Source organism: Lates calcarifer, linkage group LG13, assembly GCF_001640805.2.
Source record: "Lates calcarifer isolate ASB-BC8 linkage group LG13, TLL_Latcal_v3, whole genome shotgun sequence".
Lineage (NCBI taxonomy): Eukaryota > Metazoa > Chordata > Actinopteri > Centropomidae > Lates > Lates calcarifer.
In genome coordinates this window covers 6,356,442-6,382,210 of record NC_066845.1, presented here as the reverse complement: position 1 = coordinate 6,382,210, position 25,769 = coordinate 6,356,442, and the positions used below count along the sequence as shown (strand labels likewise).

The 25,769-nt window shown below is 41.4% G+C and overlaps 1 protein-coding gene across 1 annotated transcript in view; it reads left to right on the top strand.

Annotated features, from left to right (window-relative positions):
- The window catches only part of ghra (growth hormone receptor a), a 30,761-nt gene extending 5,364 nt beyond the window's left edge, over positions 1–25,397 (top strand). The window contains 10 exon segments of the mRNA XM_018675127.2: positions 4,874–5,001; positions 15,487–15,616; positions 15,764–15,933; positions 17,069–17,247; positions 17,923–18,076; positions 18,259–18,349; positions 18,619–18,688; positions 19,745–19,980; positions 20,084–20,518; positions 20,520–25,397. Coding sequence (XP_018530643.2) covers positions 4,878–5,001; positions 15,487–15,616; positions 15,764–15,933; positions 17,069–17,247; positions 17,923–18,076; positions 18,259–18,349; positions 18,619–18,688; positions 19,745–19,980; positions 20,084–20,518; positions 20,520–20,853 — 1,923 coding nt within the window. The 5' untranslated portion in view covers positions 4,874–4,877 and the 3' untranslated portion in view covers positions 20,854–25,397.
- Positions 25,398–25,769: the final 372 nt, after the last annotated feature.

The window sequence follows — 25,769 nt, the reverse complement described above, 5'->3', positions numbered from 1 at the left end:
GTCATCAACTTGCATCGTCCATCTGAAAAGGCAGCAAAACGCAAAGCAAGCTTTAGCTATAGCACATGCATTTTCATGTGCACTTAGTGTTACATTGGCCAGTGTATTCTAGACCTGATTTGTAGCAGCAGAATTGTGAGAATTTAGAGTTAAATATCTGACGCTGCAGGGATTTCTGACTCAGGCTGTCTTTGGTTGCCAAAGCTTTAAATCAGCCAGTGGTTGATGTGTCACTCAGTGCAACGTGGGACTATCGTTTTGACTTGATGACCACAGATTTCACTTCATTTTTCTCACAGTTGTGTACTTTGATTTTGGACATCCCAAAACTACACAGTGCATAGGAGCCTTTACTTGAGCCTAACTGAAATGTCTTGTGTTAGAGTCTGTTTTTTTGTGTCAGTGTCTCAGTCCCTCTGAGGAGCTTTGTCCATTTTTTCCTACAGTGACACATTTCATTGGTCAGTTTATCTGGATCAAGCACTTGACTCCACTCAGTTGGCCACCATGACTGTCCGATATCACTGGAATGTTGACAGAGACAAAGAAAGACAAAAGGAAGGACAAACTCTTAAGTCTTATGTTAATTATCAGGCAAACATCCGCGTGTGTGTATGTGTGTGTGTGCACCTGCTTCACACACATCTGTGTCTCACACAGATTGAGGCCGACAACTCATTGAGGGTTATCCGTGTAGAAGAGAGTCCATCACAGCATGGAGGTCATAATCCCATTTAAGGGTGACCTCATTTTTCAGTGTGGTTTTGTGTTTGTGCATGGATGTATACATTTGTTTAATCATGTCAATGAGTAGAATTTACATGTCTACTTTGCACCTAAAAGTAAACACCCACACACTTCAAACAATAATTTCTACTTTGCTGTTCAGGTTTTTCAGGATGTTAAGTCAATAGCCATGGTGGGACATTTGTAAATCACTATATATGTTAATCTCCGATATTTATACTTACCTTGCAGCTTAGTAGTGGCTACACTTCCTGGAATAGCCTTAAACCATTAGCAGGGCTGGCTATTGCTTTACCTTTGCGTGTGAATGTACAATAAATGCATTCAAACCTGGATCATTTATCTTAAAAACGCAGTGCCTCAGCAAGAAAACATGAACTGCAATGACTGCAATACTCAAAAAAACAAACAAACAAAAAAAACTAGTAGACTAGTAGTAGTACTAGTAGTACAAAGCTGTGATATTCATTTATACTCCGAATAGGAGAACTCCCATATCCAGACATCCAGGTAACAGAGTATGTTAAGTGTCTCCTGGTTTGTTGTTCATGGATAAACACTTTTGTTGCGCCCGACTAACCAATGACAAATTAGTGTGCAAATAGAACAAGTTAAGCCGCCCAAAAGTGCATTATTAAACATAGCGGGGCCAAATATCTGTTATATCTATATATACCTGTTTCTTTTCTTCCCTAATAAAAATCTATCCATGAATTTGCTGTCATTCTGCATAGATAAAGCTTGCAAATATGACTTTTTATTGCCTTGCAATTATTGGTGCCATACTTGCTTAGTTATTGTTTCTTCATAAATCAGATTAAAAAAAAAAAATCACATGCTCTCCACATTCCATCATACACATCCCCCTTGCAATTACCCTGCCCTCCAGTTTAAGAAAAGAAGAAAAAAAAAGTTTGTGTTTCTGAATGGTTACACCCCTTTCCTCACAAATTTGAGCTTTTACCTCCCTGGCTCCAGGCATATCCAAAAAAAGGAACAAGTTGGATAGTAAATAGCTATACTGTGATGAGTTGTGTGCACTAGAGAGAGTGTGAAGACAGTAACATTGGAGTGCATACAGTGCACCATCTCTGTTTTCTCTTTGGTGGAACTAAACTTCGGCTTACAAAATCACTCCGTGTGTGTGCGCGTACTTCTCCTCTGCAGCTATAGAAGGGACTAACACAGAGATGATGTGACCTCTTACCCCCTAACCTTTCTTTTTCTTTGGCTTCACCCTTCCACCACCGCCCCATCTGGTCTTAACCTCCTCCTCCTTCCCTTGTCAGCTCCTTTTTGAACAAACACAGATGATTAATAGAGATTTGAGGAAACATGAGAGAAGCATGGCACTGGCAGTGGGGTGCCAAGGCAAGGTGTGCATCTGTGTGTGTGTGTTAGTATGTGTGACACACTCATGTTGCATGCATGCATGTGTGTATTTTAGGGCAGAAGTAGAGGTAGAGGAAGGAGGGTTGACCACAGAGGCCTTAAATGTTTACCAAGGGACCCCAGGAGGCCTGGGCTGAGCCTCCCTCTTTTCTGATTGGCTTAGACAGCACTTCCCGCGAGTCTGAGAGCCTGTGATTGGCCGATAGAAGGAGAGGAATGGGGAGAAACGTGCATGAGTTAGAGATGAAGCGCCAGCTTTGCCAGGGCTTTCACAGACTCTTTCACATGAGAGAGGGGGAGACTAATGTTAGGATTAACATGAGGCCACATGTTGGAATGGAGGGGCTGCTTGGCCCTCTTTTATAGCACTTTGGTTCCTCAACTGATTAAAGAATGTAAGGCTCTGAAATAAGAGACAATGTGGAAAAAAAGATGAGCAAAGATCTTAAACTGTCCCAGAGCCATAAAGAAAACTGGTTTGAAAGTGCTCATCAAAGGGTTGTTACATTCATCATAATAATGGTGCTTTAGCTTTTGATGAGGGGAGACAAATGAGATGTTTTAAATAAGGATTTTAGAATAAAAGATTGTCAAAACTGAAGGGAGACAGAGGGGATCTGAAGATGGGAACTTGGGGAAAATGCAGAAAATGAGCAATAATTGATTGTAAATGGAGCTTTGTAGTCAGGCCAGATGAGCCTGCAGCTTGACAGCTCTCTACCATGAATTCTTGCATTGTATAACTTGGGACTGTATGGCCTCTGGACACTCGGAATTCACACACACACACACACACTCAAACTTACAACTGAACACTTGTCAGTGCAGTACTGAACTTTGTTTTTGCACTGTCAACATTCTTTTTGACAAATTTACATTGCGAGTAGTCCAATTTTAACAAACTACGAGTAACACGAGTTTTTTGTCTTAATGTGCTCGGTGCAATGTTTTCTGTTGTCTGTTTGTTTTTGCTGTATTTGAACTAAATGTGGATTTAAAAAAATCTGCAGTAAGTCTAAACCAGAGTAAATGGATGGCTGGAATTCTTACTGTAATCAGGTGCCAGTGTTTGATATATACTGTTATATGAACACTTATGAACTTTGCCCAGGCATTTTCTTGCCACTGAGTCTTGCGAGGCTCTATCCAAGAGTGTTAATCTTGAAATGTGCCTGAGGTTGCTACAATGTAGCTCAATAATTGTCACGCTATAGAAGTAAATATGCTGTGAAATGATCTTTTGGCTTTCTATTTCTCGGAAAGGAGCCTTAACTTTTTTTTTTTTGCCCATAAAGAAAAATTAAAGAGAATTTGATATGCTGTATAGCACAATGTAGTTTTATGGCTTTAAGAACCTCTGACCTCAGGCCACACCAGAACTGGGGAAAATACTGGCAGCGTTTCCGTTAGAAACATAGCCTCCACGTTTGGGGTTGTGGGCTGCCCGGCGAAGTTGTGGAGACACAGCTGTAAATAGCCAAGGGTGCGGACAGAAAGTTTGGCCTATATTTAGAGGTCGGACTTTACTGGTAGAACTTGTCCGCTAACACTGGCTTATTGACCAGGAAGAGTTTGTCAGTGTTTCTCTAGATCACAGGCTGTATACTGTGAAAAAAAAATACAAAATCTTACCCTAGTTGTAGGTTGATGGTCTGGATGAGAGAGTCAGTCACCACATTTCTGTGTTAAAGGTTTTGTTGGGAAATTCAAGTCTAGTTTTTAGAGGGGGAGTAAGGCTCAGGGGAAATGGGACTGTGCTGGTCTGTGGTACAGTTTTGGCTGAGAAGCCTTACTAGATTATCCTGTATCTTGCTGAGACACGTGATGGCCACCAAAAACCATACCTACCACTCCTACTCATTAGCTTAAAGCTGCTGTATTGATGAACCCACCCAATTATCACCTGACTCTGCAGCTGCCCTCAGCTCTATGGAGCATTTTACCGTATTTCAGCTCACTATTTTGGTTGTACTCCCTGCAACTTTAAGGTTTTGTTTCACTCTCACTGCTACCATCAACCTTGTTCCTGGTTGCAGCAGGCAGCAGTTTTCTGAGAAAAGGCTCTCATAAACCCACTACCTGCCTAACACCAAACCGCAGGTGGACAGAGTAAGCAACTAGCTTATTAATGGAATAATGACATAATAGAGGATTTCAGCAGCTATAGAGCCTCAGTTCCCTCGGGACTTGGTGGAGACCAAAAACAGAGCTTAAAGGAAAATATTAACCTCACATTCACACAGTGACTCCAAATGAACACTGATATGACTCCTGGATGTGTAGATAAGCAACAGTTTTGCCATACCAACTGTAAAGGTGATATTGTGTCATTTTTGTGTTCACAGCTTGTTTCTGCTGCCCCCAAATGGCAAAAAATGTGTATGACTGTTTCAGTGTGACTTTTTGGCTGTGTTTCAAATTGCTATATATACCGAAAAAAACATGTTGCATACATTCAACTTGAAACTGCTGCAGCAACCTGGGATGATAATTAATTAGGCCCTGTCTCGTGTTGGGTTTCACATGCACTGGCTGAAAATAAATGGTCAGCCACAGTTTGTGCTCAGAGGGCAGAGAGAAAGAAGGAGGGGAAAAAGAGAGAGGGGGGGGGGGAGCCTGAGAAGTGAGGGAAGGAAGGTGTTTCACATGGGCATGTCATCATGGCGTCCAACTGATAATTATATTCACAGTGTCTCTGCCCCTCTCTCATTCTCCCCTCTGTCTCTGCCTCCAGCATCATGGCTGTCTCGTCGTCCTCCTCCTCCTCCAATCTCCTGCTCCTCCTCCTGATTTCGTCCCTGGATTGGCTGTCCACTCCAGGTTCTGCATTTCTCTTGGACCGGGACCACATGACATCATCAGGTGGGTTACTGTTGTGTTTTTGCTTCTTCATTTAAAGACAAATAAGCAGAAATAGACAGACAAATCATCGTTCAGACAGAATCAATCTCTCAAATTCACCTCATCAAACATTAACAAATGCGATTCAGGTTTTGCGCGCAACATGCTGTTGACACTTGTTATCATATCTTATGTCAGACATGAGTTGCAGAATGCTGTGTTTGCTCAGATACATGTGGAAATGTTGACTGTTGAGCACACACCGCACTTTCCTGGTTTGGCTTGTCAAACAGGCTGGTGATCAATAGAGCCAGGGTAAATATATGGTCGGGACTTATGTGTCAAAGTCCAGGGACAGGACCATGCGGGATGTTCAGCCAGCTAATCCAGCTGTCACTGAACCATTTGAAATAATTGGGTGAAAGAATGCTGAGGTTGACAAAACAGGCCACACTTTAAACCTCTCAAAATAAGAATTTTAAAATCAACCATGTTTTACCACAACATTTCCATGATTGACGCGCAGGATCTTGATCATAACATTGGCCTGAGATCATGACGATGATGAAGTGGCATCTTCTTGCTCTATGGTTGTAGCAACTGCAGCTAGAATAGGGTTAAAGTGTGCAGCCCTTTGGCCAAGACAAATCTTGTTTATCTAAAGTTTACCTCTGCTAGAACAGCACATGATTTAGAGAACGTCTCACAGCCAAGATCCTGCAACTCCCAAGAAGGGATCAATTCTGTTGTTGACTTTGTCAGAACATGTCTCCTAACTTTTCTATTAAAACCTGGTCACTGATTGGAAAACAAATCACACATAGAATGGTTGTGATATTTGTTGATTAATCAGAGGCTCTTATAATGTTTTTTTTAATTCTTTTTTCCTTTTCGTTCAATTCTTTTTTCTTTCTGTTTGATTATCTTTCAACATTACCAAGGTTCATTGTGGTCCATTTAAGGGAATGTTAAATTTGCATGCAATTGATGGCATGGAAAACATTTGACACAGAGTACGCTGTAAGTCATCCTTAAATGTACATTTTGGCAAGTCGCTGTCTCGCCAGTGTATTCTTAGGTGCATCTGCTCATTGCCGTTAACAAGTGAGCCAGCCAGTGTTAGACAGAGACCTGAGAGATCTCCAAATCATCTCTGGGCACCCTGTCTGGCTGCTGCAGCACCTGTTGCTAGAATGGAAAGCATGAATGTTACCTGGTAAAACACTGGGGGGAATTTGGCTGGAGGATATGGGCTCTTAATGAGGCTCTGTTCATGTGGATATACCGGGTACCACCTGTTCATGCGCTCAGCACTTTTGATTTCTCCGTACCTCTCATTTGCATTCACACCAACTTTCTGTCCTGATGGTCCCTTTGAAAAAAGAGTGCATAAATGGCATTTAGTTTATATGGTTATGGAAAAGCTGTCACATTAAATGCCATTCAGGCTATTAATAGTGCAGTTAACAGCTCTGGAGAATTCATTTATTACTTTTTTTTCTTCTTTTTTTAAATTTGTCTTGCAAGTCAAACATTATTTGATGTAGTTGGCATTTAATTATGTGCAGTGTTTTGCTGGTGCTGGGATTTGACCATAGGCCTGTAAGATCAGATTGTACAAAGAATGTGCATATCATTATGTGAATGTAGACTTCAGTGCACAGCTTAACTGATGAGTGATCAACTGGTGTGAGGAAGAAAGGAAGTAATTTTGCCATATTTTCATGCTGTCCTGGACAATGAACCTGCCACTTAGAAAAGGGACCCAAGAGCACTACTCATGAGGCAGATATAAAAGAAAAGTCTAAAAATAAAAAAAAATAAAAAAAAAAAGAAGAAGGATACAATAAAAGCAGGCAAACAAAGGTAAAATCCAAAAGAACACAGGCAAGGTCACAAACACAATCGGGACCAACACAGGCAAGCAAAGAGCACTGGAAAAGCTAAGGCACATGACACAAAACTATCTGGCAGAGAACAAGTGGAAACTAGTATATATCCTAGGGAGCTAATGAGAGAATGGGGAACAGGTGAGCAGGTGAGTGAGGAGGAAGAGCAGGTGAGGTGATTCCTCTGGTAGGCAGGCAGGGAGTAAGGGAAATGCAGGGCCTGAAATGACAGCGTATATTCACAAACAACTGGACTGAATGAATTTGAAAGGATGAATGAGCAGACTAAAATTAAAACCATGGCAGAACCATTATCTATGTCGGAAAAATTGTTTGCTACTTCGCCAGGGTGCTCATTTTTCCTTTTCGTGGTTTTAGTCACTGCAGCTTTCTAAAATCTAGTGATCAGGCAATAATAAGGTTAAAGCTCTGGCTATTAGTTGGATGAAGTCAAGTTTTGGGGAAAATAAACTCAGTGGGCCAATATGGCACAGAAGCTCAAGAACATTGGTTCAATTATCATGTGTTCTGAACATATTGTTCCATCTGTTCTGGTGTTTTTGGTGTTGAAAATGTTGGCCTCTCAACAGAAGCGCAAATAATTTTGCTGCCAGTGCTGGTAGCCACACACATTTTTTAGTTTAATAGATTTTGTTTCTGAATCAGCCTCTCTCTTTTTCTGTTTAACAACCAGTTAAACCGCAGACTGAAGTATATCTGTGTGAACATGCTGTAAGCACTCCCATTTGGATTAAGTGATCATACCATGTTGGCATTGGGATCAGAAATTATTGACTATAACAGCTCTTTACTCGTGTATCAGTAAGAAAACAGCTTGTGTTGGGTAGAAGAGAGACAGTATAATACAACAGACGTGGGATGATGGTGAAAACTCAACATGGTCCCTCAGTTATGTGTATAAAATGGGGCAGCCAATTAAATCCTAATTATATTATTAATATGATTTGATAACAGTCACACAAAACAGCTGATTACATTTTAAGGGGCTACGGTATATCTGAGGCGCTACTATACAACAGATGGGTGTGTCTGCACTTTACTGTAAATTGGTAAAAACCAATGAGCTCTATGTCTTTGCCCTCTTGCCTTTTGACTTTGTATTTGCTCACAAAGTGTAGCGAATGTCTTTATCTCTGTGGGTTTACATTACCTTTCTGATAAGCTCTCAGACACACCGCTGATAACCAGCTGAGTTCAGACCATCAAACATTCTGACTGGTCCACTTCCTTCAAACGTGAAAATGGTCCTCAAGCGAGCGAGTGAGTGAGCTGCTGCCATAATGTAGCCCTGGTTTTCCTCAACAAGCATTAAAAACATCTGTAAACACAAAGCAGCCACTGATAACACAGGCAAACACACACAGCCTGCGCCTTTCTCAAGTTTACCACTGCACAACCTCTGATCCTGACACCTGTTTTCTCCATTTTGGTTTACTCTTAAAACTGGCTATATGGGAACTTTTACCCACCACTCTTTCTGCTCAGACTCAGCTAGTATGTTGCAGAAATCTTTGAGTCTTGTTGAGTAACTGAGTAACCCTCAATATTGTGCTTTTGGGATTGTTTAAAACCATTTTGTTGTTCCACTCAGGGACTCAAAAGAGCCTTCCTGGAATTTTGTGGCTTATACTGTTTCTGCCACATTTTTATGTGTTGTCAAGCGAGCCACATAACAAGCCAAGAGTAGACGTTTGGAGATGCTCTTATATATTTAAAGGCTTACCAGAGTGATTATAGCCAGTGGTAGTCGTTTGTCTTGATCTGTACTTTCACAAACACACACACACACACACACACACACACACACACACACATGCTTTTTCCTTCCCCCAGCCTTTCCCTGAACGTCTGCCTGTGTGTCTCAGGAGGACCTGCTCCTCCTGCCCAAAGATTGATCCTGTTGTGTGAGGCTGTGTTCTTGGCCACAGAGGTGGTAACCAGTGGTAACCATGCAGAGGTTTGATCCGCCTGGCTTGTACACACAATCTACAGTTACATCTGCTTCAAAGACAAACCGTGGGTGTGTTTGCTCCGAGCAGCGGAATTGGGGCCTTGTGTGGGATATGGTGTCTGAAGTTAAACATAAAGTTGGAAACTTAAAAAGCAGGAGAGAGAAATGCCCACTGTTAGATGGTGGGAGGGAGAATACATAGATGAAGAAATGCTCAGTAATGAAGGATGACTGCAAAGAAGTAGATTCAACAGCAGTGCTTTGTGTGTAGGACAAATATCCTTAGTTTAACAAAGATGAATTTATATGGAAAGGTTTAGGAGGCAGCAGGGCAGACTGAGGAGCACCACAGAAAAAGTAAAGGTAAGTAAATAAGTGAAATTAAAAGGGAGCCAAAGTGAAAGTGGAACTTTCTTACAGGTGCTATGTATACTGTAAGTTTTTGCTATCGCTACATAGCCAGTGTTAGCATTAACAACTGTTTTAATTTCCAGGCTGTAAGAGACATTACAAGTTCAGCATCAGTCTTCATTCCTTTATTTGCCGAGAGCTGTTTCCAGCAGTGGAAAGCAACACCAGTGTTAACTCTTGTTTTGCTTTCATTTCTATCTCTTCTACTGAAGTTAGCATGCTAACCAGCTAGCCCTGTCCTGACTCCCATCACCTAGTGAGTCACTGTAGTGTCCAGTGTCCAACATGAGAGGCTGAGGGAGTAGTGCTGCCCAGACGGTGTCTTCTGAACCTCTTGTCCTGTAAACACAACAATGGCCAAAGCTTATGGCAAGTTAACAGCTGTTCATGCTAAAGTTGGCTACGCAGCAACTGACATTATTTTTCCCCATCTCAGATTTTCTTCCAACATTGTGACACCCAACTCTAATCACTTACCGTCAGACACTTGCTGAGCTGACACATCTTCTCAGTTATTAGTGCAGTAAGCAGATGATGGTTTAAACAATCACCTCAAGTATTAGACAGACCTAAGTTAGGATTTTTGATCGTAGGGTGAATAGCAGCATGTTCAAAGCAAAATGGGACATAGCCATTGACCAGGAAGTTGTCAGTTACAGATAAATTACTAGGCCCAACAGTGTCCAGCACCACCAGTTCCCTGTCAATTTAGTTAATAAATAGTCTTAGGAAATATTCACAGGTAAAATGATGCCAGTAGTTAAGCTGCCTATGGGGGTTCAGTTTAGGCTGACATTTTGTAAGAAGTAAAGGGTTGTGTTGGTTTTCTTTTTAGTTAGAGTGTCAGTTGTTACAAACCGCTATTTTGGAGCAATTTTGACTTGTACCTGAAATGGGTATCTTACACCTCACTGTGAGGCCAAACAGTCAGCGGCTGAATTTAACTTGTTGCTTAGTCCCACGTGAAAAGGTCTGGCACCCAACTGAAGAGTGGATGGCAGTGCAGTGGAATAATCCACAATAAAAAAGAGACCGAGAGAAAGGTGAGGAGAGTCCGACTCCATGCTATAAGCCAGATGCCCCTGCTCATCTATATTTACTCTCACTTGGACATAATATGACATAACTAAGCCAATACTGTGGGCTGTGATGGCATTAGAGGAGATTAACATCATTAGTTCAGGCTAATAAATCGCTGGGACCAGAGTAAGCTGACTGGGTCATTGCAATGTTAAACACACCAGACTGTGTCTGTTAGACTTCAAAGCCATGGGAACTGATGGGAATCATGAGGATCAGATGGAGTGAGAACTTGTCATCCTGTGGTCCCAAACTCCAGCAGGGAAGCAGAGCCATAGGTCCTGTTGTGTAACTGGGAGGAAAGGCAGGACATGTTCATAGAACTGGACAATAGCACTTTGATATTCTTTGCCGGTTTTTGTTCTGAAGGTGGAAGCTCAGTGTATGTGCATTTGTGTGCGTCTGTGCACTCGTGTGTAACTGCGTGTGCATGTTGGCTGTTATTTATATCACCTGTTTACATTCCCTTGTTTGTATCTTGTTGCAGTCTCTCAGCTTTCTCCCCCTCTCCTCTGGCCCACTTCTTGCACTTTCTGGCTCTCTCAAATGCCACATAGACTCCTGACTCAACATTTAACCTCCACTGTTGAGCTTGTTTTGATGTTTTTCATTTTCTTTTCCTCCAGAAAATGAAATACATATGTTTAAATATAGAGGAAATATAGAAGAATTCATGAAATAAATTCATTCCTGACTTTGTCCCTCACCTCTTCCTGTCTTTTCTCTCATCTTGTCTACTCATTCCTTTCTTTTCCTCATTATCCCAGATACGCTCCCTGTGGAAGACAAATGATACTGTCTGCTGCATACGCATTAACACCTCTACTAATGTGTGTTGCAGAAAACTGCATGCGTGTATGTGTGTGTGTGTGTGTGTGTGTGTATGTGTGTGTTAGGGCTGTGGTGCAGAGATGTAATGTAGAACTTGGCATGTACACACTGACAGGCGCTTTTACTCGCACACTGTCAAGTGTGCGCTGCCAATTTCTCCATCTGGTTAACACACACACAAACTGATGGTGGTGCAGGAAGTGATGTGGATCATCTGGCTTGGGTGGTGCAGTGGCAGTCAGAAGTCTGTGCTGAACAGTAGTACTGAATACATCTGAAGTTTACTCAATTGTTCAGAAGCAGTGCCTGACTAGTCTAAGGGCATAACATAAGTGAAGTGACTGAAACAACAACAAAAAAATAACAGAAATACACAATCTTTGTGGTGATGTAAAATTAGCACTTTATGTTTTATCCAAAAAAAAAGAGCTTACATTTTACATTGTACTCTTCCTATTTGGGTTAAATTGAGACTCACACCAGTAATTCGTCTCTGAGTGTTGTGTAATTGTGTTTACAGAGTTAGTTAACAGCAGAATACGACCTATGTGAGCGAAGTGACCAGGAACAACAGGTTCTGCCATTCAGCAGCCGTGCGTGTGTTCTCTTCAAGTGCAGGGCAATCAGATCAATTATGTGCTAATACCACAATGAAGAGACACTCAGAGTCTGTATATCTTCTGTCTATGGGTCTGCCTACCTGTGTGTATTTTTTGGGTTATTTTATGGTCACAAGAGATTTAGAAAAAAAAAAAAAAAACCCCAAAAATCTGTTTACAAACAGTAAGTAATAGATGATCAGGTTTATTTATGTAATGCTTTTAAAATAAGCTAACTTTATACCACTTTATACCAAAGTGCTTTAAACTTAGGAAAGCCAAATACATATAGAAAATCTTTTCTCTATGTCCAGACAGCACTTTGGCAGCAGCATTGTGCACTAATTGTAAATGGAAAATGAAAGTCTGACAAATTACGAAGTTGTCAAATCTGAGTGGATGTTAGTGTGCAAAGAAATTTCTCCATGTCAGATGGGGGCACGGAGTGCCCAATTTTAGGCGTAATTATATATTTATTAAAAAAAAGATTTGAACAGCTGACTTGTCAGTGAGAATTCAATCCACCATCAAACATTAGATTCTTAATATGTGGTCTCATATGGCGCTGCAATTAATGTGTAAAATGGAATTTTTTTTATTTTTATGAAGACTCATCCAGCATTTAATGCCCAATATTTCTGTCAACATAATATAAAATAATCCTTTATTAGTCCCACAGTGGGGAAATTTACAAACATGCTCAGCTCAGTGTCATTGCAAAATATTAGTGAAACATATGTATATTTTAGTGTCATTTACATGGCAGTTAAAAAATTTTGGACCTGACAGTAATTATTCCTAGTGGTAAAATAGTGAATAGAGAGAGCACAAACGGACCCAAAATTGAGCCCTGAGGGACACCGCACTGAATGATAATTGTGACAGATAATGAATCACCTCCAGAAAATGTTACTTAGCACAGAGAAATTTCTTTGGAGGAGCCAGCTTCAGATGAACTACAATATATATCAACAGTACGCTGCAATAAGAAACCACATTTGCGTGTTTGTGTCTACAGCTTTTTAAGATTAATTTGGCTTTATGCCTTGGTTTTAATTTCAAACATACTGTTTTCTCCAGGGGGAAATATATCATACTTGTTTGTAATGTAATGACACATATTTTATTCTTTACAGCATTTCAGTTTTGCTTTGGCTTACAGTTTTGCTGGTGTTCCATTATATAGTCCTCACATTCACTCTGTCTGACTCTTGCCATCTATCTGTCTCTCTCTCTTCCTCCTTCTTCCCTCGTGTTCTCTGTCTCCTCTGAAGCATTATTAACCACAACAGTACCTTAAATCTGCAAATGAGCCGGAAAAGGTGGTAATTCATAGCGTCATAGCCTCATTTCCCATTGCACTCCTCATGACAGGCCAGCGTTTCACAGTACAATAACTGATAAAGTGTGGTCACACCTTCTTAGCGCTGTTTGCCAGCTGGCGCAAGGGCTGGGGGTAGAAGAGTGCTTTATTTAGACTTTTTAGTGGATTTTAAACCTTAATGGCTAAAGCTGACATCGAGGTAGATAAGTGGTTTCCTAGCTCCTCTGTATGGATTGATGAAGACAGGACATGAAGCTAAGAGCTGTTTATCAGTCTCAGCTGTACACACAGCCCACAAGGACCAGCAGATGTGTATGGACAGCCAGGATGAGCTCACGTACCAAACACAGACACACAAAAGTAGGTTTTTCCTTCCAGCCGAAGGCTTTCAACTGCTAATAATTTGATGACAGCTGGCAGGTACAGGCATGATTTAGCTTCTCATCACTGAAACTCTGTGATGGTTATATATTAGTACGCACAGAAATCAGCAAAAAACTACAAAAAAAAAAAAAAAAAAAAATCCAGCCTATGCAGGGCAACATCTACTTTAGCTGTCAAGACGTTGCCCCTGGCTTGTGAGCCAGCTATTACTTGAACAGTTTGTATCTTTTTATCTTTTGAAAGAGAGGGTGTGGTGTGTTGATGTGCATAGGATTAAGCCTCATGATGTCATATATGAAGAACAAGAGAAGAGGTATGACAAAAAAAATAAGAGACAGAGACAATGAGAATTAGGTGAAAATGTGAGGCTCTCCAGGTGTTGCTGCAAAACCTTTTACCTTTGACATACTTTGCCATTCAGACATGCAGACATCTTTTTAAAAAATGGTTGTACCCCCTGACCTTTGCCAGCAGATCCTCATTCTTTATGGAGAGGGAGGTTCACTTTCAAAACTGCCTGTGTGCTTTCGAGTTCTCTCCACCCAGACTAGAACAACAGCTGGGAGATGACATTCACACAAAATGCTAATAATTACATATGAGCAGCAGTTTAAAGTCGCAAATGCAGCAAAATGAACGAGTAACATTGCATGCATGTATCGGGAAGGAATTAATGTATTAAAAAATGTCTGATTGAGTGGTCTGAAATGTTTCTGAGCTGGAGATTCTCAAGCATTATGAGATATTAACCCAAAAAATGTCCAAGGCATTATTTGACTTTTTACATAACCTGTCCTGCTGTAGTTCTAAGCTCTACTTTGCAGTGTCTGCAGAAAGCTCTTTGATGGTGGCAGCTGGAATTTGTTGGATGGGGGAGGGAGGGCGAGTTGAAATAGCAAAGCTCTGGGAACCACGACAGTATGCAGAAGATGAAGGGGAGGGAGGGTGGGGGGGGCACTGGAGGCACAACGGCACAGGAATGCAATGAATTATGTGGGGGAGTGGGTAGAGCAGAAATCAATAACACCTTCAGTTGCTAATTTATGGCTGCACCACAACCCTGGGACTCTCAGCTGGATGAGAAACTGGCCTCTGACAGGAGAGGGAGGTGGCAGGGGGATTGGTCATGAGGAGTGACAGGGAGCCGAAGGAGAGGCAGAAAGGGCTGAGTCAGGGCCGCGGAGTGGTGGTCGTTTTTGGGGGTGGGGGTGGGGGGGCAGAGGACAAATGGTATGAAATTAAATGTGCGTGGCTAGATCTAAAGGTTATATAGGTACGGTGACTGAAATTCGATGCAGCGTCACTCACCGCAGACTGTAAGTCTCTGCCAGCAGAGAGTGTTACTCGCGCTGCTCGTTCCTCTGCTTTCATCAGTGGCTGTGTGTTTTTCTCTCAAGGCAGCTGTCAGCTACATGTAGCTCTAACCTCCATCACTGAAAATATGTGATGCTAATGCAGCGTAAGGTGTGTGTGCAAGTAGCTTAAAAGAAAAGAATAAGGTATGCTGGCACACTTGCTGGCATGTATCAGTGCAATACTTCAAATATCACCTTGTCGTGTCCTACATAAGCATTTTGAATTCATACAACAGGCCCTTGTGGATAAATAAGAGAGTATTACACTCTGTCTTGAGTCTCACAACTACAACATATTTTTGACAATCTTCAAGAATGTGTGGCAAACCTGAGGTTGTAATTATGTTCTGTTATTATTTTGCACTGTGGCATGTTCCCTCACTCTTACCTTGAGGTTTAGATTGGATTGCAGCTAGCCTACTTGTATCCACTGTGAAAAATGTATTGTTGCTTGAGTCAAATTAGCAGCAGCAATAGTTTGAGGAAGTGTGAGGGTTATGGAGGTTAGGTTTTATCAGTATTCTTTGTATTGATAAATCTAAACCCCTACAGGGTTGATAGATGTCAGTAAAGGCAATTCATCAGTCTAATGCAGTCCTAGCTCTTTTTTTCTCTGTCTCTAATCTGTACCTCTCTTTGTCTTTCTGTCACTGTCTTTCAGCTCCCATTGAGCCTCATTTCACTGAGTGCGTATCGAGGGACCAGGAGACATTCCGCTGTTGGTGGAGTCCAGGCACCTTCCACAACTTGTCCTCCCCTGGAGCTCTCAGAGTCTTCTACCTTAAGAAAGAGTGAGTGTGTTCAAGTGCAAGTGAGGTGCTGCATAAGTAGCATTTGTGTGCACATATGCGACTATCATTAAGTACAACCTTCAGATGACAATAATTTCTCCCTATGCCCCGTCTTCCTATTCCTCTGTCACTGTTTCCCTCCTTCAGCTCTGCGTCCAGGGAATGGAAAGAGTGTCCGGAGTACATCCATTCAAATAGGGAGTGCTTCTTCGATGTAAACCATACGTCCGTTTGGGTCCCCTACTGCATGCAGCTCCGCAGCCAAGACAACGTCAACTTTTTCAATGAGGACTACTGTTTCACTGTGGAAAATATTGGTTAGTAACAAACATTTGTGCTCATATTCAGATTTATTTTTTATTATCAATATGTCCAGTAAATCTGGGGAATTCTGCAGAGGAGGAGGACTTAACAGTGTGAAGTGTTTGTCTAGTATGATAGTTTACCTGCTCAGAAGGCTTCCAGGAAATGATTCTTGCTGCTGCATATCAGCTAAACCAGCAAATGTCACATGCTTGTCAATATCACAGCAAGTGTCAGATACACAGTGTTTACACGGTAAATATTTTGATGTCTGATGCTATTTATCTAACCAGGACTGTAGAAGATACTGATAGATGTTTTATTATCACATGGCAGTGTCATATGTTTGCTGATATCCCTCCACTGCAAGATTTGCTTATTAGCTCCTCTCATGTGTGCAAATTGATTATCTGCATGTTTTTATAGATAACGTTCAGTTGTTGTCTTCTTAACCACTGCACCTACTGTGCATGTAGTGTAAAATGGACATGAATGGTTGGTTGTTTGGTCTGTCCATTCGTTCAGCAATTTGTGTCCAGAGAAAAATATCTCATCAGTCTCATCAGCTGCTGGCTGCATCTCCAGGAAGTTTGCCGTTGATATTAATGGTCCCCAGATGAGTAGTCCTTGTGCTTTTAATTTCCTCCCTGCCTGCGCAATCATCAGGTCAAAGTTTCCACTTGTACCCAAGAAATATCAATTTCCAGTAGGTTCCCAGAATGATGCCTTTTCATTTTAGCCCCACAGCTAGTAAGGCTAAGAGTGAAGTATACTTGTAAACATGTTCATTTCGCTGAACTCTTTAGGTTATTAGTTTTAAACCAGTGAGTACCAGTTTAATTTTTACAAAATGCTAGTTATCAGAGGACACTAGCAAAACTAAGTTAATAGATGGCACATATATATACCTAACCCTAACCCAGTATACATGAGCTCCACTGAATACTTTTTTTTTTTTTTTTAGATTTTTAAAATGTGTTTACTTATAGAACAGTAATGTAATACGGTAATGTATTTCACTGTAATTATTTATTTGTTCATCGACATGCATTCAAAGCCATTAATGAATTTACCATGTTCTGTGGTATGTATAGCTCTATAAGAGTTTTTGTTCTGTTTCAAACTGAACTTTTGCCCCTTTCCTGGCAGTACGTCCCGACCCGCCAGTGTCTCTAAACTGGACCCTCCTGAACATAAGTCCCTCTGGGCTTAGTTATGATGTCATGGTCAACTGGGAGCCCCCGCCCTCTGCAGACGTCGGGGCGGGCTGGATGCGCGTTGAGTACGAGATCCAGTACAGAGAGAGGAATGCCACAAACTGGGAAGCAGTGAGTGTTCTCTCTTTTACTTGCCCTCTCTTTCTCCCTCACTTTTATGGACACACACACAGTTACGTGTGCTGACACATGTAAACACACACCTTAAAACTTGACAGAATGCCTCAGTGAACACACATGAGCCCACACAAATGCAAACACTCATGCACCCTCTTAAAAAGTAAATTGTAGGTAGGTCATAGAGGCACAGTGTCGTGTTTCCTCTCCCCTTCCCCCACCCCGAAGTCTCGTGGCTAAAATGCTGTGTAGCTTTGTTGGCAAGGCAGTGGAAGCCAGAGCAAGGCCCTCTGGGGAAAAAACAGCCCCTCCAAAGGAAGCGAAGGGAGGGATCTGTAGGTCAGAGGCCATGGGACCTTGTACAGGCTCATATTCATTACCGCCTGGCCGGCCAGTCTGACAAATGCAGCCTTGGATACGGTTTTAGAGCCCTCTTTTATAATAGCATGTCCTCCGTATTATGTGTCTGAAATGACTCAACAATTGCACCTTTGGAAAGGTCACAGTTACAGGTACCAAAAATAAACATAGAGCTCTTGACACCCTGTTTAACTTATGTCAGCTTCAGTGTGGATGTTGAAGCTGTTTCTGTCTGTACACACAAAAGCTGCACACTTTTTTAAACAATGAAATCTTTCTGTGTTTTTGCTCTTTCTCTCTCTTCTTCAGCTGGAGATGCAGCCACGCACCCAGCAGACAATCTACGGTCTGCACATAGGAAAAGAGTATGAAGTACACATCCGCTGCAGGATGCAGGCCTTCACTAAGTTTGGAGAGTTCAGCGACTCCATCTTCATTCAAGTTACTGAGATTCCCAGCAGAGGTAAAACCACGGTGGGCCAAGAGTGGAACAGTAAATCTTTTGGGTCAGATGTTATAAATAAATATGGCTGGCCTGTCACCTCGCTCAGGTCAGATTAACAGGGTGTGTCACTATAAACAGCCTGGAACTTTGTAGTTGTGATAATAATGATGATGGGTTCTGTTTCATGTTGTTTTTTTCAGAGACTACTCTCCCACTCACACTTATTCTTGTTTTTGGGATCGTGGGCATCCTCATACTCATCATGCTGATTGTCGTCTCTCAGCAGCGCAGGTAGGAATGGTTTCTCTCCCTCCGTCTCTCTCTCTCTCTCTCTCTCTCTCTCTGTTATACACACTCAAAAAAAGTGTCCAAAACACTTTCAACCTCTGATGCATGATGGCGGTGACGACAGGGCAAGCTGTATTGCCACATTAGCTGCAGATTTTGCAGTGAAGCTCTCAGCGTGGCCTTGTCTGCCAATGCACACACACACACACACCAAATACTGACAAATACTGTGAGCAGATTATCTTCATCATGTCTTCTCCCTGCCACTACAGATTCATGATGATTCTGTTGCCACCAGTTCCTGCACCCAAAATTAAAGGCATCGATCCAGAGCTGTTAAAGGTACATTTATGTCTGTGTTTTTGTTCCACCCTAGCTAGCTTGTTACAGATGTATCGTTATTGGTGTGAACCAGATGTAGGCTAATATGTAACAAGAAATGAAGTACTAACTATGACAAAGATGCTGTTTGTCTGATGTAAATCAAAACAGTGCCACTTGGTACAGTGGTTACATTTAATAACCACTTTTATTGCATTTACATTATGTATTTATGTCACAAATACAAACAAATATCAGCTCATATAATGTAATCAGATTTCTTTACTCTCAGGAAATTGCAGTCAGTTGGCCAATACTATGTTCTTTTGGTCTGCATATGCACATTGTAACAATCAGTACCTCACAGCAGTCAACACATGGAATTGTGCTTTGTTTACCCAGTAAAGTGATTGTATAAAGTGTTGTGTAACCACTGTTTTTTTGATTATATTTCCATTGTAATTCTGATTAAAAGCAGACGCTCCACATGGGCGTCCATGTGGCTGAGCTGGCTGAGGCGCATGAGGCCACGTAATCATCACACCACCCACTGTCCCCTCTCCCTTTATTTATCATCTGTCAACAATCAAATAAAAGCACAATTGTCCATATATAATTTGAAAGCAAACAGACACTTTTGCTTTTATTTTATTTTTTTAAAGTTAACAAGGACAGGAGGACAACTGGCTAGGGGAGGCGGGGGGATGATAAGACGTGAAGAGGGTCGTGGTTTCAGCATTGTGTTGTAGGTGTATTATTGCCAGATGATGTGGGATGCATTTAGCAGGCAATGTGTTTGCTTTTTACAATCCAAGCTGACCCTGAACCTCAGACAAATAGTACAAATATATGATGTAATATTAAAAAATAATAATATACAGATAGATTGTTTTTGTTGTAATGCTGCCTTTTCACACCAAGGATGTTTTGTTTTCAGCCGATACTTTTAAAATTGTACAGACAGGTGCATAAATCACACTGCTGTGTAGAAAATAGGAAAGTATTATCAAATTTATTATCAAATGGATTTCTGCTTCCTGATTACCACACACACTTTCTGTTTATATGAATTTGTAGAAGGGGAAGCTGGATGAGCTAAATTTTATCCTGAGCGGTGGAGGTATGGGTGGCCTGCCCGCTTACGCACCAGATTTCTACCAAGACGAGCCATGGGTGGAGTTCATCGAGGTGGATGCTGAGGACGCAGATACTGGGGAGAAGGAGGACAACCAGGGCTCGGACACCCAGAGGCTCCTTGGCCTGCCCCAACCCGCCAGCCACCACATGAACATAGGGTGCTCCAACACTGTTAGGTGCTGTGCAGATTCTCGTTTAAAGGCCGTGTTTTCATGCTACCTGGCTGATTTGCAAACATGAATTTCATCTCCTTTTTTCCCCCCTTTCTGTTTACCCCAGCTTCCCCGATGATGACTCAGGTAGGGCAAGCTGTTACGACCATGATGTGCCTGAGCAAGACACCGTAATGCTGATGGCCACCCTGCTGCCAGGCCAACCTGAAGACGGAGAAGCTTCACTCATTGTAGAAAGAGCTCCAACCCCTGAGAGAGGCGAGAGGCCCCTCATCCAAACCCAAACCACAGGGCCCCAGACTTGGGTCAACACAGACTTCTATGCCCAGGTCAGCAACGTCATGCCCTCCGGAGGCGTGGTGCTGTCTCCCGGCCAGCAACTCAGAATCCAGGAGAGCACCTCAGCCACGGAGGAGGAAACGCAGAAGAAAGGAAAAGAGAGCGAAGGCAGCGAGGAGACGGAGGGGAAGAAGCAGAAAGAGCCTCAGTTCCAGCTGCTGGTGGTGGATCCGGAGGGAAGCGGCTACACCATCGGAGAGCACTGCACGGCAGATCAGCACTCCCCCTATCTCCCCCATGCCTGGTGCAGAGTACCAGACCATACAACACCCTCAGCCAGCGGAGACCAAACCCGCAGCTGCAGCGGAGGATAATCAGTCACCTTACATTCTTCCTGACTCTCCCCAGTCCCAGCTCTTTGCTCCTGTTTCGGACTACACAGTGGTACAGGAGGTGGACAGTCAGCACAGTCTGCTCCTCAACCCCCCTCCCCACCAGTCTCCCCCTCCCTGCCTACCACCACACCCCCTCAAGGCTCTACCTGCCATGCCTGTAGGGTACATCACCCCAGACCTGCTGGGGAACCTCTCACCATGAAATGACAATGCCATTGGACCTTTAGGGTGTAAGTTGACGTTGATTGACCAGGAAGTCCCCTGCAGTCACAAAAGCCTGTTTCTACCTGATTCCTGCTGGAAACCAAATAACTTGTGGGCGTGGATGGGCAACGTGAGAAGCCCCAAGTCGTTATTCTCGACTCTCTCTTAACGTCTGCCAACATCAATTCATTTGATGCAGAGGCTGCCAAAAGTAAAAAGAACAAATGCACACTCTGCTCTGTTTTGCTGACATCCATGCACACGACACACACACGCAAATAAGAGGCTGAAACTGACTGTAATGAGCCCAAAAAGCATTAGCTCACAGCTAACCCTCCTTGGATCTCATTACATCTCCGGCTGATTGCGTTTAGAGCAATGGCATCGTTGAAGTCTTAATCTTACCAAGAGGTGTCAGCGTATGATCGACTGGGAGAAGACAAGCACATTCTGGTCATGTTTTTCACACCTCACCGCGAGGAAGTCATCGCTGTTGTTGATGCACCTCTTGCTGGCAGAGGTCTTGTGCCGCTCAATCGTGGCTTATTTTATATTCTTGGATTTCCTATTTCATCATGTCATCTTATTAGTACAATGCTAGAGATACAGTACATATATATATATTTTTATACAAAAAGGCATTACATAAAGGAAAAATCCACCCCAAAATACAGTTGAAAACACAGCTATGCAGTTTTACCTTGCATTCCTGGTTTTATTTTGTTTAATGGTATGCTGTTCATATTTTCATGAATAAGTGGCCAAACTGATTATATGATGTCAAGGGATTTTGCCCCCCCCAAAAAAACAAACAAACAAACAAAAAAAAAAACATGCAGTACGAATGTACACACACAGACATGAATAACTCAAACTCCATGATCAACATCCAACATGTACTATTTCTATTACACTGCTTTCTCTCCTTGGGGGATGTTGAAAGGCATCCCTGGAAATCACCTACTGATATAGAAGTAGAGCTTTTGAATTAAAGGGAAATTGCAACATTTCAGAATATCACAAACTGATTATACAAACCCCAACATGGAATTTTCTTTTAAACTGAGTTTATTTATTTTCATTTTATTTTGCCAAGCATACTGTACTGTGAACATACATCACTTACAACACTGAACAGCCGTTCCCGTAGTGAGAGAAAGGATTCCTTCTTTCAGATTGAGTCACAGTTGGGAGCCGCTCAGTACAAACAATGGTGTAGTACACTGAGCACCACCAAGTGCCTTGCTCAAGGGCACATAGCTATAGTTATTTATCAGAGGAGAACACCCAGCAGTTCAGAGAAAATAGGTACTGCGTTACGTCCTGTAAAAGCAGCCAAGTCTCACCTTTTCAACCAGCACTCACTCGTAACCTCTTACTTTAAGTGAAACCTTAACAAGCAAGCTTTCTACTTGGGAGTTTTATTCTTCTCGTGTTGCATTGTTATTGCATGGACAGCAACTGGAGCAAGTTGAAAGACTGTGAAAGTATGTAATAGATGTAATTAGCTAACATTTTATTGTTATTATCCGCCAAGTACATCATGTTAATGACCTGTGCCTATGATAGTGTTACCATATCTGTGCTAAGGTGTGCTTACATAATTGGGATTTGTGCATTTTATGCATTGCTATATAAAGGCAAGTACTGCTATTTAGGTGAATCAGTGTAAAGCCTCTCTGTGCATAGATTCACAACTAAACAAAGTAACCTGCACGCACACACACATACACACATTACATCATTAACATTTTCCTTAATTGACTGATTTAATTTTGCATGTTCTGAGGCCATTCGACCGCGATATGCGCATTTCCGATCATGCTCCTAAAACTGACCACAGTTTCCAAACCAAAAATGTTGTTGGGGTGAGCGGGGCAGAGTTCCAAACCCTGGCCTGATAGAGAGACAAATACATGAACAGATGCATGTCTTTTTCCCCCCGGAATAACCTGAATCAGATACAGTAGGCAGTGTGTGTGTGTAATTAGGCACACATGGAGTTACTTTGTCCCCATGCTTTTCTTACGAAAATAACCAAATTAAGGACATTATTTAGTCAGAATCCGTTTCATTATCAGTTATTTAGTCACAATAGCTTGTAGTGTGTAAGCTTGTCCTTGGTTCACTGACAATGTTAGCTTTTTGTGATGGTAAAAGAGACCTTTTGTAAATTCATCCTATGAATTCTATCATGAAGACTTTGACAATATGCCTGTGACAAACACAGCAGCATAGCATAGAATATACAATAAGCTATGTAAGCTTAGGCTTATAGAGGTTGTCTGATATACATGGTTTCTTGATAAAACACAATGAATTTTTATCTCAGCAACTCCATGAATGAGTCAGAGGCAATGTTATTATATAACAACAAGGCAGCCTCCAAATGAGCGTATCTCATCATAAACAAAACATACTTCACAGTGCAAAGGAAACATACTCTGCCTTTGAATTATGTTGTTTTGGATTCATCCTTGACATAAGCAGGCTGGTGACTCAGATAGACCAGGTCTTTTGTATTAGATAATCTCATAATGAAGAGAGACAAAGCAAGAGCCATAAAATGACAATTAAAAAAAAAATGTGAATATGGTAAATACACTACGTGCCATTTCTCTCTTTGTATGTCTCTTATTTTTGAAAAGAGCTCAGTGTTCTGTTGTTGCTGCCTAGTGCTGATGATACCAGCAAGTCAATGCTGTTGCAGAAATGTCTTAATATATTTACTAGTGCTGTAAAATTACAAGTATATATTTTTATGTCATTAATGTTACTAATCACAACATACTGCTGCTCGGTACATGTATTTTCCCTGCATTCAGCCTTACTGTGGAGGGAAGGGGTCACTCGAGAGATCACTTTATCTCACTATATTTGGTATGAATTGGTCCAGTTATCAGTTGCAACAATGGGACAATTTTGCCATTTTGCTGCAAAACAAGATGCTATACAGTCACAGTGTTCACACCCATCCAAAGAACCCCAGAAGGCTCTTTGTGCATATGAAGGAAGATCACATAATGGAAAAAAGCACTGTTAAGGTTTTTTTATTTTTATTTTATTTTTTTGCTTGTTTGTTTGTTTGTTTTGTTTCAGGTGTACCGTGGTGATCGTGAATGTGTGCAAACTGGAACATGTGATGCAATGATGATATTGAGGAAAAGTTTTAAAAAGTAATCTCTGGAGGTGTTTTTTTAAAGGTTGCAGCGAAGAAAAGGAATTCGGGAGGTGCTGTTTGTTTGGGGGTTTTTTTTGTACAGGTGTTTACTACGTTGTGTCTGCAATTCTTTTTTGCCAGGTCACAATGCGCTCATTCTTAATGTAGTGTACAAGTTTGCAACTGTTATTTCAAGCTTATAAATGTTACAGACACTTTAGAGCAAGCACTTTGTACGCATATATATATATATATCTGATGTTTAAAACAGTATTCAGATTTTGTATCTCTCTAAAGTCTATGAATTTCCTGTTATTATAAAACAGCATTATGTTTTTTTTATTCAGCACAATAATCAGACAATGAGGAACTTTCAATATCAATAAGCTTCAGTTTTGTTCTACAGAGTTTATGTTTATAGGACATATTTTACACTACCAGATTGATAGGATGATGTACTGTAATGGAGTATTTAATATTTGCTATAAGATTTATGGACAGATAGAGCAGATAGATAGTCTTTTATGAAGTTATATCAAGAAATATATGCAGAGTGAAATAGTTCTACTGTAACTCGACACTCTTACATGTCTCCCGCTACATGATTTCAGCATTTCACTATTAAGGTGCATGTAGATGAGGCTGAACTGTTTTATAATGATGTGTTTTGACCTCCAGCTTCTTAGTTTTGTGTCAGTTCAAGGCTGGCTTTTGTCGCTCTGTTATGCCTGGAAATAATTGTGAGTGCTGGAATTTGTGCTGGTCATTACCCTCTATCAAACAAAAGAGAATTCTGCCAGATATTTTTCAGCTTATTGGGGAAATAGTTTAATTCTTGACTTGAGTATTACCGTATATAGCCTGTTTGTTTTTCTGTATTTCTTTCTTTCTTTTTTTTTATCAGTAGGTTCAGTGGCTCCAATCTATATTTCTGTCCATGTGTTATTTATTTGTCAGCTCAGAGCCCTCACATCACCCCACTACCTAATCTGACTGCAAAGGATGGGGCAGCGTGACTAATGTGTGCTCTGTTATTGTCTGCTGTGTGAGCCATCCAGGCTCACAAAACTGGAAATTTTCTACATTTCAGGATTGGAAACTGCTGCTTTGCGGTCTCCAGTGTGAAAACCTCAACACCATAATTTATCTGTTTGCATTGGCTTGATCAATTGATATGACTTTGCTCTATATTTCCATGTCCCCTTCCTGACCCTCGTACCACTGTCCTTGTCTTTTGGCTGCTGTTTTACTCAAGGTCAAGAACTGTGTTGATCTCTAATGATTTGATATTGTTCTCTTACCAGTTGAGCCTCTCCGGTGTTGTATGTGTGATCAATAAGCTCTCAGCAAGTTACACAATAAATGTATATACTGCAACTTAATCATCTTGTGAGTTGTTTTTGTTGAAAGTTGTCTTAAAAATGTATTGTAAATTGTAAAAGCGTTTTCCAGAGCATCTTCATGGGTCTCTACAAAGGGTCCCATTTGTAGACCGTAAAATTGGACCCATTACTTATTTTAAATGAATAATATTATGTTAGTGTTGGAAGTGCAGCAGTAAATTAAACAAATTAGATTTCACCCGGTTATTAAGATCATGTTACCGATTATAATTTATGCTATCATGGAATCAATTTAAAATGCAAGCGGCCAAACTCTGTCCACAAGACCTCCGTAACTCACTGCCAGCTGTGTCATTAAAAGTACACGCGCAACACAATGCACAGTAAAGGTCAGCTCAGATCAACACTCAG